Source organism: Conger conger, chromosome 6 (genome assembly GCF_963514075.1).
Source record: "Conger conger chromosome 6, fConCon1.1, whole genome shotgun sequence".
Lineage (NCBI taxonomy): Eukaryota > Metazoa > Chordata > Actinopteri > Anguilliformes > Congridae > Conger > Conger conger.
Window position 1 is genome coordinate 2,062,433 of NC_083765.1, and position 13,629 is coordinate 2,076,061.

At 44.7% G+C, this 13,629-nt stretch overlaps 1 protein-coding gene and 1 long non-coding RNA gene across 2 annotated transcripts in view; both read right to left on the reverse strand.

Moving 5' to 3' along the window:
• LOC133131655 (uncharacterized) overlaps positions 1-1,053 on the reverse strand; it is a 2,823-nt gene extending 1,770 nt beyond the window's left edge. Inside the window, exon 1 of the long non-coding RNA XR_009709032.1 lies at positions 955-1,053. This is a non-coding gene — a long non-coding RNA (uncharacterized LOC133131655). The remainder of the gene's footprint in view (positions 1-954) is intronic.
• LOC133130435 (Fc receptor-like protein 5) overlaps positions 1-9,787 on the reverse strand; it is a 145,149-nt gene extending 135,362 nt beyond the window's left edge. The window contains exons 1-3 of the mRNA XM_061245033.1: positions 9,339-9,787; positions 6,685-6,978; positions 3,118-3,381 (exon numbers count right to left, since the gene is read on the reverse strand). Of these exons, the coding sequence (XP_061101017.1) occupies positions 3,118-3,381; positions 6,685-6,978; positions 9,339-9,375 (595 nt within the window). The 5' untranslated portion in view covers positions 9,376-9,787. The remainder of the gene's footprint in view (positions 1-3,117; positions 3,382-6,684; positions 6,979-9,338) is intronic.
• Between the last annotated feature and the right edge of the window lie 3,842 nt (positions 9,788-13,629).

Genomic DNA, 13,629 nt, shown 5'->3' on the forward strand with positions numbered 1-13,629 from the left:
CCCAATGCTAATATGTTAAAGTCCTCCCCTGTTTATATCCAGAGGAATTGTGTTATACTGACAGAACAGAAAGTGCACAATCATATCAGAAACATGAATGCATTTGGTTGCAGCATATATTTTTGCATTGCATATTTTTGCAGCATGTACTTTTAGAGGGTGTATTTTTATATGCAGTGTGTATATGTTTCTGCTGTTCTGTTCAGTCAGGACTTTTTAGTCATCATGACTTTTTTCAGTTATGAATTTTTAGTCATAATGTAGAAACTAAAAGACACTTATCACTTATGTGGTCTTTCTTTTCCTTACAAAATTCTACAGATTATAAGATGTTGCAGATTAGTATGTACTGACCTGTCTTTGTTCAACAATCAGAGCCTATGAGTGATTGTACAGTACATTTGTAGGACTGTGTGGCCCCTGTGCTGTAGTGTGGGGGTTCATGTAGGACTGTGTGGCCCCTGTGCTGTAGTGTGGGGGTTCATGTAGGACTGTGTGGCCCCTGTGCTGTAGTGTGGGGGTTCATGTAGGACTGTCTGGCCCCTGTGCTGTAGTGTGGGGGTTCATGTAGGACTCTGTGGCCCCTGTGCTGTAGTGTGGGGGTTCAGTCCCCCAGCCAGTCACACTAAAGTATCTACAGCTAGAACCCCACCCTGATTCTGCAGCTCAGAACTACAGAGATGGATTATGGGTAATCTACAGGGTGAGTCAAGCTGCCTCACAGAAACAAGGAGAAAATCTCACCCTATTGGCCACCGGTACTCAGTTAACTCTAATCCTATTGGCTACCGACACTCAGTTAACTCTGATCCTATTGGCCACCGGACCGGTACTCAGTTAACTCTGATCCTATTGGCCAGCTTCACTGAGACACAGCTCCTTCCTGTTTCTAAAGCATTCAGGAACCCTGTGTTTAATGCTGACAGAGCTCAAAGCAGTGTGGCTGATGCTTACTTTCATACTTACTGATACGGCGCCGGAAATAAATGACAACTGCAATTAAAGCGATGAAGAGAACCACAGCGAGAACACTGACAACGATTCCCCACGTGTTGATCCCTGAGGAGAGAGAAAAACAGAATATTAACAAAACAAATATATTTGAATACAAACTGTGTTACTTAGGGGGTCCCCTCCTAACTTTAAATTCATCACAAAAATAGTTATCGGTCTATTTAAATCTGTCTGTTTTGTTAGTTTGTTGTCAGATTGTAATGTGGGCCTGCCATTCTCTCCAGTGGTTTCTCTGTATACGCGTTCAAACAGATGCGGTTCTGGTTCTGTTCTGGAGTCTCAGAACCTTGGTGCTTTCTGGCGAACCAGCCCGCATCCATACCAGTTTAAGAAGAACCAAAGTTCCACCGCCCTCCGTTGATGATCATGAGCGTTGCTCAATGCACAAGGCAGGCGGAATATGACACGAATATGATGAATATGATGGTTCACAAGGAAAAAACAACTATTTTTTGGTTCCAGCTGAGAACCAACTTTTCAGGTTCCGAACCAATTTATTTTTGGTCTGAACACGCCGGCCGGTTCAAAATTAGGTTGGGGAACCAGAACCGGCACGGAGCCTTGCTGGTGTGAAAGGCCTATGTCTGATCTGCTCGTGTACTGACCCGTTTCTGTGCACCTATACCACTGCTTTTTGGTTCTTCTGTTTGTATTTGACCCACTGTGTTTGGCCCTTGTTTGGATTCCCAGTTTGTGATTTTTGGATTTCATTTTGGTTTACCTGCCTTCTCTGACTGCCTTTCTGTTAACATACTTTTGCTTTTTGGATTACCTGTGTTATATCTGTTTGCTTGGTTACCGAACCCCTGCCTGGATTACTGACTATGAACTGCATTGTCTATAACATTCCTGTTTGCCTGTGCTTGACCATTGCCTGACCATTGCCTGTGTAACCTGCCAGTCATTCAATAGACTTTTATTGGAAGACTTTTCATTTTGCAAATGGGCAAACTGGGCGGCCTGTAGCATAGCGTAGTGGTTAAGGTAAATGACTGGGACACGCAAGGTCGGTGGTTTGATCCCCAGTGTAGCCACAATGAGATCTGCACAGCCGTTGGGCCCTTGAGCAAGGCCCTTAACCCCCGCATTGCTCCAGGGGAGGACTGTCTCTTGACTAGTCTCTCAACTGTACGTGGCTCTGGATAAGTGCGTCTGCCAAATGTCATTAATGGGTTCAGCATTCTGACACTATGTGTTCTAAACTAGCTACATGTAGTTAATTGGTTGCACGTACTTAATGAACTATATGAGTGTATCAAAACCCACTGCACTTTGTTGTACGTCGCTCTGGATAAGAGCGTCTGCTAAATGCCACGTAATGTAATGTAATGAGTCCAGACACACCTATGAGTGCAGCACTGCAGAGTACAGACACACCTGTCAGTGCAGCACTGCAGAGTACAGACACACCTATGAGTGCAGCACTGCAGAGTACAGACACACCTATGAGTGCAGTACTGCAGAGTACAGACACACCTATGAGTGCAGTACTGCAGAGTACAGACACACCTATGAGTGCAGTACTGCAGAGTACAGACACACCTATGAGTGCAGTACTGCAGAGTACAGACACACCTATCAGTGCAGCACTGCAGAGTACAGACACACCTATCAGTGCAGCACTGCAGAGTACAGACACACCTATTGTGTGTACAGGTGTGTAGGTGTGTACAGGTGTGAGTGAGGTGTGTAGGTGTGTACAGGTGTGAGTGAGGTGTGTAGGTGTGTACAGGTGTGAGTGAGGTGTGTAGGTGTGTACAGGTGTGAGTGAGGTGTGTACAGGTGTGAGTGAGGTGTGTAGGTGTGTACAGGTGTGAGTGAGGTGTGTAGGTGTGTACAGGTGTGAGTGAGGTGTGTAGGTGTGTGAGGTGTGTAGGTGTGTACAGGTGTGAGTGAGGTGTGTAGGTGTGTACAGGTGTGAGTGAGGTGTGTAGGTGTGTACAGGTGTGAGTGAGGTGTGTAGGTGTGTGAGGTGTGTAGGTGTGTACAGGTGTGAGAGAGGTGTGTAGGTGTGTACAGGTGTGAGTGAGGTGTGTATGTGTGTACAGGTGTGGGTGAGGTGTGTAGGTGTGTACAGGTGTCAGTGAGGTGCAGTAATCTCACCTGTGCAGTGGTCTCCCACAGTCAGTGGGTCTGATCTCTCAGTAATGACAGAGTTATTTGCCTCGCAGGTATAGATACCACTCCTCTCCACAGGCACAGACAGATACAGATCTGGAGCACTGCGAGGAGGGTGGGCGTCATAGGGAGTATGCTCTCCCTCTCTGTACCAGGTCAGGGTCGCGTCTGTCCCTCTCTCCACAGTGCACATTAACTTGCAGGGATATTCATCACTAATGACACTGACATTGGGTTTTGATACAGGAACTGTGCAGAGAGAACAGAGTTAGATAGTGAATACAGTAATCAAAAACAGTATAATTATGAGTGAAATATGAATCTGAGTGGGGACAGAACATATTTTAGAATCAAATATTTGACTGAACAGGTAAAATTTTACTGTCATTAACATTCATAATTTAACTGTGTCACCCAATGTTACTGGCAGCCTGGATGACTTTATGACATCATCCCTCCATATGAGGCATGCAATTATGACATCATCACTAATGGTGAGCCATTACTACAGAAGAAGAGCAGTATGTCTGTACTGCACCACATACAGAGTGTAGAACAGAAAACCAACATGGTTCTAACATTTCACCTGTACAGCCCAGATATCAAATCTGCTTAATCTGGACCAATCAGAGACAATTGGAGAAAACTTACATGGGAATGGTTTCTTATATGTTCAGAGAAAGAACATTTATCTCTGATACATTCTGTGTATCTAAATGATCTATAACGGATCATGAGGTAACAGCAGAGTTCAACATGTTAAAAATAACGTGATATTGATCATCTTTAAACCATAGACACGATATTAATCCAGTCCCCAGGTGTAAGAACATTACTGTGTTTTTCTGTAACTCACCATTGTCCTCTAGGTACCGCGGTCAAAGTATTTCCGAGAACATACGTGAAAGAGAGACGATAATATATTAGAACAGTCATGGACACAAACATTATACAAACAAATACAGTATATAATCACATTACAATACAGTAATATCAAGTTTGTTTTATTTTACTAAGAGAAAATTACAGATATTGAAATTTAGCCTCCTAATTATATCATGTAACCTGTACATATGGCTGCAATATCCATGTACTTCAGGATTTGAGAAGGTTGTTTGTAAACCTGTGTGAAACCTTCCTGATGACAGAGTTGAAGATCTGTCCTCTGATCAGGGGTCTTGGTGGCAGTAGTGTGGCTGCTGTACTCAGTGCATCACAGTGACCTGAGCTTATACCCCTGGCCCCAGTTACAGGAGGTTATTTTACCTCTCCTCAGGTAAAATGGGCTTTAATGGTCCAGCAGAGAACCAGAGAATCATAGTGATCATATACAATCTATTATGAAAACTACTGCTAGTACTACTACTAATAAGTAATAATAATTACAATACTACAGCTAATAATAATGTGATTGTTATGTTTCAAAAGAGGCAGAAAAAACTATGCTGTAAAATATAGAAATGTAAATATAGCAGGTAAGTGTTTATTATGACAGTGATCCTGCAGCATATGTAGTCTCATATTCTCAGGACAAAAGGCAACATGTAAATGGTTGGCATTTATATAGCGCCTTTATCCAAAGTGCTGTATAATTGATGCTTCTCATTCACCCATTCATACACACACTCACACACCGACGGCAATTGGCTGCCATGCAAGGCACCGACCAGCTCGTCAGGAGCATTTGGGGGTTAGGTGTCTTGCTCAGGGACACTTCGACACAGCCCGGGCGGGGGATCGAACCGGCAACCCGACGACTGCTCTTACTGCCTGAGCCATGTTGCGTCTGTACATGTACATTTAATATGGGCAACATTCCAATTTAATTCAGGCTAATCTAACAATTGTCACATACAGTGTATCCGGAAAGTATTCACAGCGCTTCACTTTTCCCACATTTTGTTACGTTACAGCCTTTTTCCAAAATAGAATAAATTCTTTTTTTTCCTCAAAATTCTACACACAACACCCCATAATGACAACATGAAATACATTTTTTTTTTTTTTTTTTTTTTTTTTGCTAATTTATTCAAAATAAAAAACTAAGCTGTACATACGTATTCACAGCCTTTGCTCAATACTTTGTTGATGCACCTTTGGCAGCAATTACAGCCTCAAGTCTTTTTGAATATGATGCCACAAGCTTGGCACACCGATCTTTGGGCAGTTTCGCCCATTCCTCTTTGCAGCACCTCTCAAGCTCCATCAGGTTGGATGGGGAGCGTCGGTGCACAGCCATTTTCAGATCTCTCCAGAGATGTTCAATCGGATTCAAGTCTGGGCTCTGGCTGGGCCACTCAAGGACATTCACAGAGTTGTCCTGAAGCCACTCCTTTGATATCTTGGCTGTGTGCTTAGGGTTGTTGTCCTGCTGAAAGATTATCCGTCGCCCCTGTCTGAGGTCAAGAGCGCTCTGGAGCAGGTTTTCATCCAGGATGTCTCTGTACATTGCTGCATTCATCTTTCCTTTAATCCTGAGTAGTCTCCCAGTTCCTGCCACTGAAAAACATCCCCACAGCATGATGCTGCCACCACCATGCTTCACTGTAGGGATGGTATTAGCCAGGTGATGAGCGGTGCCTGGTTTCCTCCAAACATGACGCCTGGCATTCACGCCAAAGAGTTCAATCTTTGTCTCATCAGACCAGAGAATTTTGTCTCTCATGGTCTGAGAGTCCTTCAGGTGCCTTTTGGCAAACTCCAGGCGGGCTGCCATGTGCCTTTTACTAAGGAGTGGCTTCCGTCTGGCCACTCTACCATACAGGCCTGATTGGTGGATTGCTGCAGAGATGGTAGTCCTTCTGGAAGGTTGAATGCTGGAGCTCTGACAGAGTGACCATCGGATTCTTGGTCACCTCCCTGACTAAGGCCCTTCTCCCCCGATTGCTCACTTTAGACGGGCGGCCAGCTCTAGGAAGAGTCCTGGTGGTTCCAAACTTCTTCCATTTACGGATGATGGAGGCCACTGTGCTCATTGGGACCTTCAAAGCAGCAGAAATTTTTCTGCACCCTTCCCCAGATTTGTGCCTCGAGACAATCCTGTCTCGGAGGTCTACAGACAATTCCTTTGACTTCATGCTTGGTTTGTGCTCCGACATGCACTCTCAACTGTGGGACCTATATAGCCTTTCCAAATCCAATCCAATTCAGTCCAATCAACTGAATTTACCACAGGTGGACTCCAATTAAGCTGTAGAAACATCTCAAGGTTGATCAGTGGAAACAGGATGCACCTGAGCTCAATTTTGAGCTTCATGGGAAAGGCTGTGAATACTTATGTACGTGTGATTTCTTAGTTTTTTATTTTTAATAAATTTGCAAAAATTTCAAAAAAACGTATTTCATGTTGTCATTATGGGGTGTTGTGTGTAGAATCTTGAGGAAAAAAGTTAATTTAATCCATTTTGGAATAAGGCTGTAACATAACAAAATGTGGGAAAAGTGAAGCACTGTGAATACTTTCTGGATGCACTGTAGGCACAGTCACACAAACACACCAGTCTCTCTCTCTCTCCCTCTCAATAATAAGGACACCAGCACAGTGCTACTTACTATACACATTCAGCTGGAAGTCTGTGTTTATTCCTTGGTCAGTGTTCTGTACTGTATACTTTCCTTTGTCCTCCATCTTGAGCTCAGAGAGGGAGAAGTGGCCAGTGTTGCTGTCCCACTGCAGTCTGCCGGTGAACTTCACATTATTGACAGTGCTGAAGCGGCTGCTAGTGATGTCACCAACCGTCTCTCCCTCATACACCAAACTCCCACTCTTCTTCACCGCGGCTGGGAACGCCACAGGCCTTCCCACAACGCCATTCAGCTCCTGAGGCTGGCCAAACACACTCACTGCTGGAGACAGAGACAGGCCACCATCACAGGACAATCACATAATACACACACACACACACACACACACACACACACACACACACACACACTGCTGGAGACAGAGACAGGCCTCACTCACTCACTCACTCCTGGAGACACACAGACAGGCCACCATCACAGGATGCAGTAGCCAACTACACAGCCCTGTGTGAGTCAGGTTCTGTGTTTTTCTGTTATCTGTTTGATATCCAAGTCCCCAGTGTGTTTGCCCTTTGTTAGCCTCTATGCTTTCCGTAATTTAAACCTGTCTCTTTGTATCTCTGCATCTCCTGATTCTCTGCAATTGTCTACTCTCTAGTCCGGAGCCGTTTGTATTACATGTGTGTCTTTGTGAATCCAGTCTGCGTTTTCGTTTCCCCCTCGTTATTGTCCGATTACCCTTTCATGCGTCTCACCTGATGTTTATTTGTTAGACCGCCCTCACTCCCATGCCCCGCCTAGTTTGTCTCATTCCCCTGTGTACTTATACCTGTCCTTTTCGGTTGCACGCTGCTAGTTCGTCTTGTCTTGTATTTTTAATCCCGAGCCCTTTCTTCCTTCCCCCAGTTCTAGCCTCCTTATTCCCGAGCCTTGTTTTCTGAGCCTTGTCTGTTTTTTCTGGTGCCTTGTTTGTTTGCCCTTGCCGTGTTTCTGTTTGGATTTCCCGTGTTTGACCCCTGCCTGCTTCCCTGGACTCTTCTTTGGTTGTTGTGGATATCGGTACCTCTGCCTTGTTGGACTGACCCCTTGGCTTTTGACCTTGGCCTGTTTTTGACTCCGCTGTGTCTGCCACTGCATTTGCAATTAAACCTGCAATTTTTTCTGCACCCCTGTCTGCTTTTGGTTCTTCTGTTCCCCACGGCATAACACACACCTGTCTGTTTTTGTTCAGGGCTAGTTAGTCTTTCTGTTATTCTGTTCCCTACCCCAGTTCTAGCTTCCCTGTGCATTTACCCCTGTTTATTCTGTCTGCTTTACTCTGGTTTTAGGATTTTTCTGGTTTTGATCACTGCTGGGTTCTCAGACTCAGACTTTGGATTTTTTTACTTGTACCTTCACTTCTCTGTCTTCTTGGTTTTTGAACTCTGCTTGTGTTCCCGTTTACGCTCTGCCAGCTCTGCATATTCCTGTCTGTTTGGATTCCGACCATTGCCTGTTTTTGGACTATGTTTTGGATCTGCCCTTTGCCATTAAAGTCTGCCTTATTCATGTAATCCCTGAGTCTGCGATTGGTTCCTCTGTCCTGAATCCTGTCATGCTCATTCTGATGAAGATCTACGGGTCAGAACTTGCTGTCATGTGGTTAAATAGAGCATGAACATGAAGTAAAAGCTGAGTAAAACCAGTTAATTTTAAATCTGGACATACAAGATATTTCAGCCTGTTCCATCCATAGGTAAATGACACTTAAATACAACCTGTTACATCAAAACTGTCTGCAGCTGCTTTCTCTAAAACATTGTGTCATAAGACATCGTCAGTGTGTTTATCCGCTGTGGAGCCACTATGCTTTTTGTTAAAATCACCCTCTCCCTCAAACACAGGGATCACAACTCAATCTGACCAGTAAATGTCAGCTTACAGAAAGCTGTAGTTTCCACTGCAGAGGAAATCACACTCGTTGCCTCATTTCCAAGAAACGTGCGCGCTCTTTTCAAAGTCGGCTGCAGCATCCGGTGCAGGGCGTGTCGCCCCCAAACTCACCGGGCGCATGCCCGCGCACTCTCCACCGGCCGGACAGCAAGCCTGCGTTTTTATTGCCACATCGTAATCGTGTGATCAACTCAAATTCCACTATATTTATGGCGAACGGCTGCGCTTCTGAATTCTAATCATACATTTCCGTCAGCGGCCAATTAAATATGATTGTTATGCATGCGCACCACCGTTGGATACAGATCAACATACAAAATTATCAAGAAATCGGAAACTGCAATATCAACTTAAATTCATTATTTGGCCTGTACAGCAGAGAATGATTCAGTATGTTTTCTACACAAACTAAACATGTAACCTAGTCAGTCGGCGTGCTCATCCTGTTAAATCGTACGTGTGAAATTCTGGATTCTGCAGAGACGCGCTGACTGGATTTGAAGACGGCTGAGGCATATTCATTCAATGTGTGTGAGGGACTACAACATTCATTTCAGAGAATCAATTACTACGTTGTTAAATACATTCAGACGAATAACTCACCCTCGTTTTTTACTGATTACAGACGTACATTCGGTTATCTTGTTAGGCTAGAGGTTTTCAAGCCGATAATCGCAATACACCATACGTTCGCCGACTCATTCCGACACAGAAAAACCGGTAACATAGAGAGTAAGATGAGTAGCTACCTGTAATGGACAGGAAAACGCAGAACGTAATCTCCATTTTTTTTTTTTTATATCTTTAGCGTGCGTCGCTCATTCGTGCCGTTCGTCCTGCTCTCTTCTCTCCGCAGCAGCGCTCTTTATGCGGTGTGGATCAGACCTGATGAGCAGAGGCACCGCCTCTCTCTTCATTTCACCCGTCCTTCCCAGCAGTTCGCCTGACTCTGCTCGGCTAAATTAACTCGTGATTCTCCGCGATAAAACTGGATGCGCCAAGTCCTGTCGCAGACGATTTCATGGAATTAACGCCCTAAAATCAATAAATTATGTTGTTTCTTATCTCAAACCGCTAGGAACAAAGTATTGTGTAACTTTGTACGCGGCACCGTCACCAATTTGCAGAGGCGGTGTAGACTGTATTCAGGTAATTGAATCTGAAACCATAGCCTAAATAGCCTACTCTGTGTAGGCTATGCTATGCAATTACTATATATTATAATTAGTAATTATATCCAAACGCATGCGCTATTCTAATTAAAGTCACACGAGGTGAAATGGAGACACACACGAGTGACGATTTAAAGTCACCACAATCTCTTGGCATCGCTGTAAACGAAAGGGGCTCTGGCCAGGTGAGCACACCCTTCAGTAGGGAGAGCCGGGTCGAAAGTAATGTGCGCATTTTCTCATTTTCTCGAAAACGATGGTAGCTGCAATGACGTGATTACTTGTGTATGTGCATATAACACTGCATGAGCTTCATACTAAATGTCGGCGCCATCGGAACACGTTTGGCGGACCTACCGTCGAAAGTCTTTTTCAACTGTAGAATTGCGTTTATTTTTTTAAGTTTGTCAGGAGTTTAAGTGACAGGAGAGAGGGGAGGGACGGAAGTAACGTCCCATGGAGGGACAAAAGTAAACATTATTGCTTTCGTCCCGAGATATTTTACAATGCCGTCTTAGCAAGCATAACGCCAGCAATAATAAAACAAGTGGGCACAAGTGCAATGACGGCAGTAAACGGCTTACTTAGATAAGGTAATACATACTTTATACACGTGCAAACTCCATGCAGAGAGGATCTGGAGCTGGTCCCTGGGTGCTGTCCGATGGTGGAAAACCAGTTAATTAAAGCTGCATTTCACCGGCCGGTCTCCGCATTTTCATCGCTGTGCAGTTTCATTTCAAATGTACCAGACACAACACTTTGGATGAAGGCGCTATGCAGGTGCATGTAAAAAAATTACAATATCTGGCGACCTGTCCAGGGTGTATTCTTGACTTTCGCCCAATGTATGCTGGGATAGGCTCCAGCCCCCCTGCGACCCTGTTCAGGATAAGCGGGTTAGGATAATGAATGAATGAATGAGTATGGCTTACTGTTCAAAAAGCAAGTGTCTCAAAACATTACAATATTACATAAGACCAATCAAAAAAAGGATTTATAATATAGAAATGTCGACCTTTTGAAAATTATGTTCATTTATGCACTCAATACTTGGTCGAGCAATCATGGGGAAGACTGTTGACTTGACAGTTGTCCAGAAGACACTCATTGACACCCTCCACAAGGAGGGTAAGCCACAGAAGGTCATTGCTCTATCAAGGCATATTAATGGAAAGTTGACTGGAAGGGAAAAGTGTGGTAGGAAAAGGTGCACAAGCAACAGGGATGACCGCAGCCTTGAGAGGATTGTCAAGCAAAGCCGATTCAACTTGGGGGAGCTTCACAAGGAGTGGACTGAGGCTGGAGTCAGTGCATCAAGAGGCACCATGCACAGACGTGTCCAGGAAATGGGCTACAAGTGTTGCATTCCTAGTGTCAAGCCACTGCTGAACCAGAGACCTGATGCGTCTTACCTGGGCTAAGGAGAAAAAGAACTGGAACATTGCTCAGTGGTACAAAGTCCTCTTTTCCGATGAAAGTAAAAAGACTCTTGGACCTTGATTTCATTTGGAAATCAAGGTCCCAGAGTCTGGAGGAAGAGTGGAGAGGCACATAATCCAAGTTGCTTGAAGTCCAGTGTGAAGGTTCCACAGTCAGTGATGATTTGGGGTGCCGTGTCATCTGCTGGTGTTGGTCCACTGTGTTTTCTCAAGTCCAGAGTCAACACAGCCGTCTACCAGGAGATTTTAGAGCACTTCATGCTTCCGTCTGCTGACAAGCTTTAAGGAGATGCTGATTTCCTTTTCCAGCAGGACTTGGCACTTGCCCACAGCCAAAACTACTAGTAACTAGTTTGCTGAACATGGTATTACTGTGCTTGATTGGCCAGCCAACTCACCTATGGGGCATTAAGGAAGAGGGTATTGTCAAGAGGAAGATGAGACACCAGACCCAACAATACAGACGAGCAAAAGGAGTATTGAGTGCATGAATTAACATCGACATTTCTGTTTTATAAATCCTATTTTTGTAATATTCTAATCTTTTTAGATACTGGATTTTTCATTTGCATGAGCTGTAAGCCATAATCATCAAGATTAAAACAAAAAAAGGCTTGAAATATGTCACTTGTGTAATGAATCTAGAATATATGAAAATATATTAACTTTTCCATGATATACATTTTTTAGATACAACTGTATAAATGGGGTGGCACGGATGGTGCAGTGGGTAGCACTGCCGCCTCACAGCAAGGAGGTCCTGGGTTCGAATCCCCGTCAGCCGGGGCCTCTCTGTGTGGAGTTTGCATGTTCTCCCCGTGTCTGCGTGGGTTTCCTCCCACAGTCCAAAGACATGCAGGTTAGGCTGATTGGAGAGTCTAAATTGTGTGTGAGTGAATGGTGTGTGTGCCCTGCGATGGACTGGCGACCTGTCCAGGGTGTATTCCTGCCTTTCGCCCAATGTATGCTGGGATAGGCTCCAGCCCCCCTGCGACCCTGTTCAGGATAAGCGGGTTCAGATAATGGATGGATGGACAACTGTATAAATGCCAACAATTTAGGAAAGCAGGATGCATTTTTGAGTATTGGGACACGGCCTGGGGCAATGTAAGCCAGACCCTGCTCATCGTTCACCAGAGAGAACAGACCCTGCTCATCGTTCACCAGAGAGAACAGAGCAGGCTCATCGTTCACCAGAGAGAACAGACCCTGCTCATCGTTCACCAGAGAGAACAGACCCTGCTCATCGTTCACCAGAGAGAACAGACCCTGCTCATCGTTCACCAGAGAGAACAGAGCAGGCTCATCATTCACCAGAGAGAACAGACCCTGCTCATCGTTCACCAGAGAGAACAGACCCTGCTCATCATTCACCAGAGAGATCAGACCCTGCTCATCGTTCACCAGAGAGAACAGAGCAGGATCATGGGCCGGGGGACGGCCGTGCCAGATGTGTTTTTAACCTAAAATAATTTGTTTGGTGAGGGAGGTCATAAAGAAACCAAGGATCCCGGTTCAAGAATTGCATAGATAGGTTGCATCTTGGGGTCCCAAAAGTCTCAAAAAGAGAGACTTTGTGGTCGCCTAATATTGGCAGACTATGTATAACAAAGGCTATAGTTTCTACACTCTTGCCCCAATATGGAGGTAAAATTAAACCCTCATATTAAAGCTACAAGTCTGAACTTTAATCACACGCTAATTGGTTTATTTCAACGGTTTGTTTGTTGGAGTACAGAGCGAAAACAACAAAAATGCGTCACTGTCCAAATACATACAGACTGCAGTATATATTGGTCCGAGGACGTCATCAGCTTTGGTTCGCTGAAGCTGTGATGCAGAATTTCACCACTAGAGGCGCGCACACCACATAAAGGTAAGGACTTTCTTAAGATCCTAAAAAAGCCTTCTTGTGTTGAGGTTTTGTGCTGTCTTATAGCCAACATCTTCTTTGGAGCGTGCATTCCTCTTTGTAATTATGTTTACTTGTGGGGGAAAACAAACCAGAGTCATTTAAAAAAAACTATTTGCGGATTTGTTTTGTTTATTGTTGTGTGTGTGTGTGTGTGTGTGTGTGTGTGTGTGTGCGTGATGTTGTCTGTGTCTGTGTCTGTGTCCGTTTGTGGTGTGCTGTGTTTGGGTAGGGTCTAAGACAGCCGTTTAGATTAAGGAAGTCCAGACTGCAGACAGTTTCTGCGTGTGTGTGTGTTGGGGGGGGGGGGGGGGGATATCTTTTTACCGACTTCAGCTAAAATTCTCTGTTTGCGGTTGCATCCCAGGCATGGTGCTGGGGTGAGTTTTGAAGACGTGGGTGGAATTAATTCTCCCCCGACATTAACCTCAAGTAACCTCGTCTATTAGCTTCTGTGCTTTCACCCGCACAATCTGAGTACGTGTGTGTGTGTGTGTGTGTGTGTGTGTGTGTG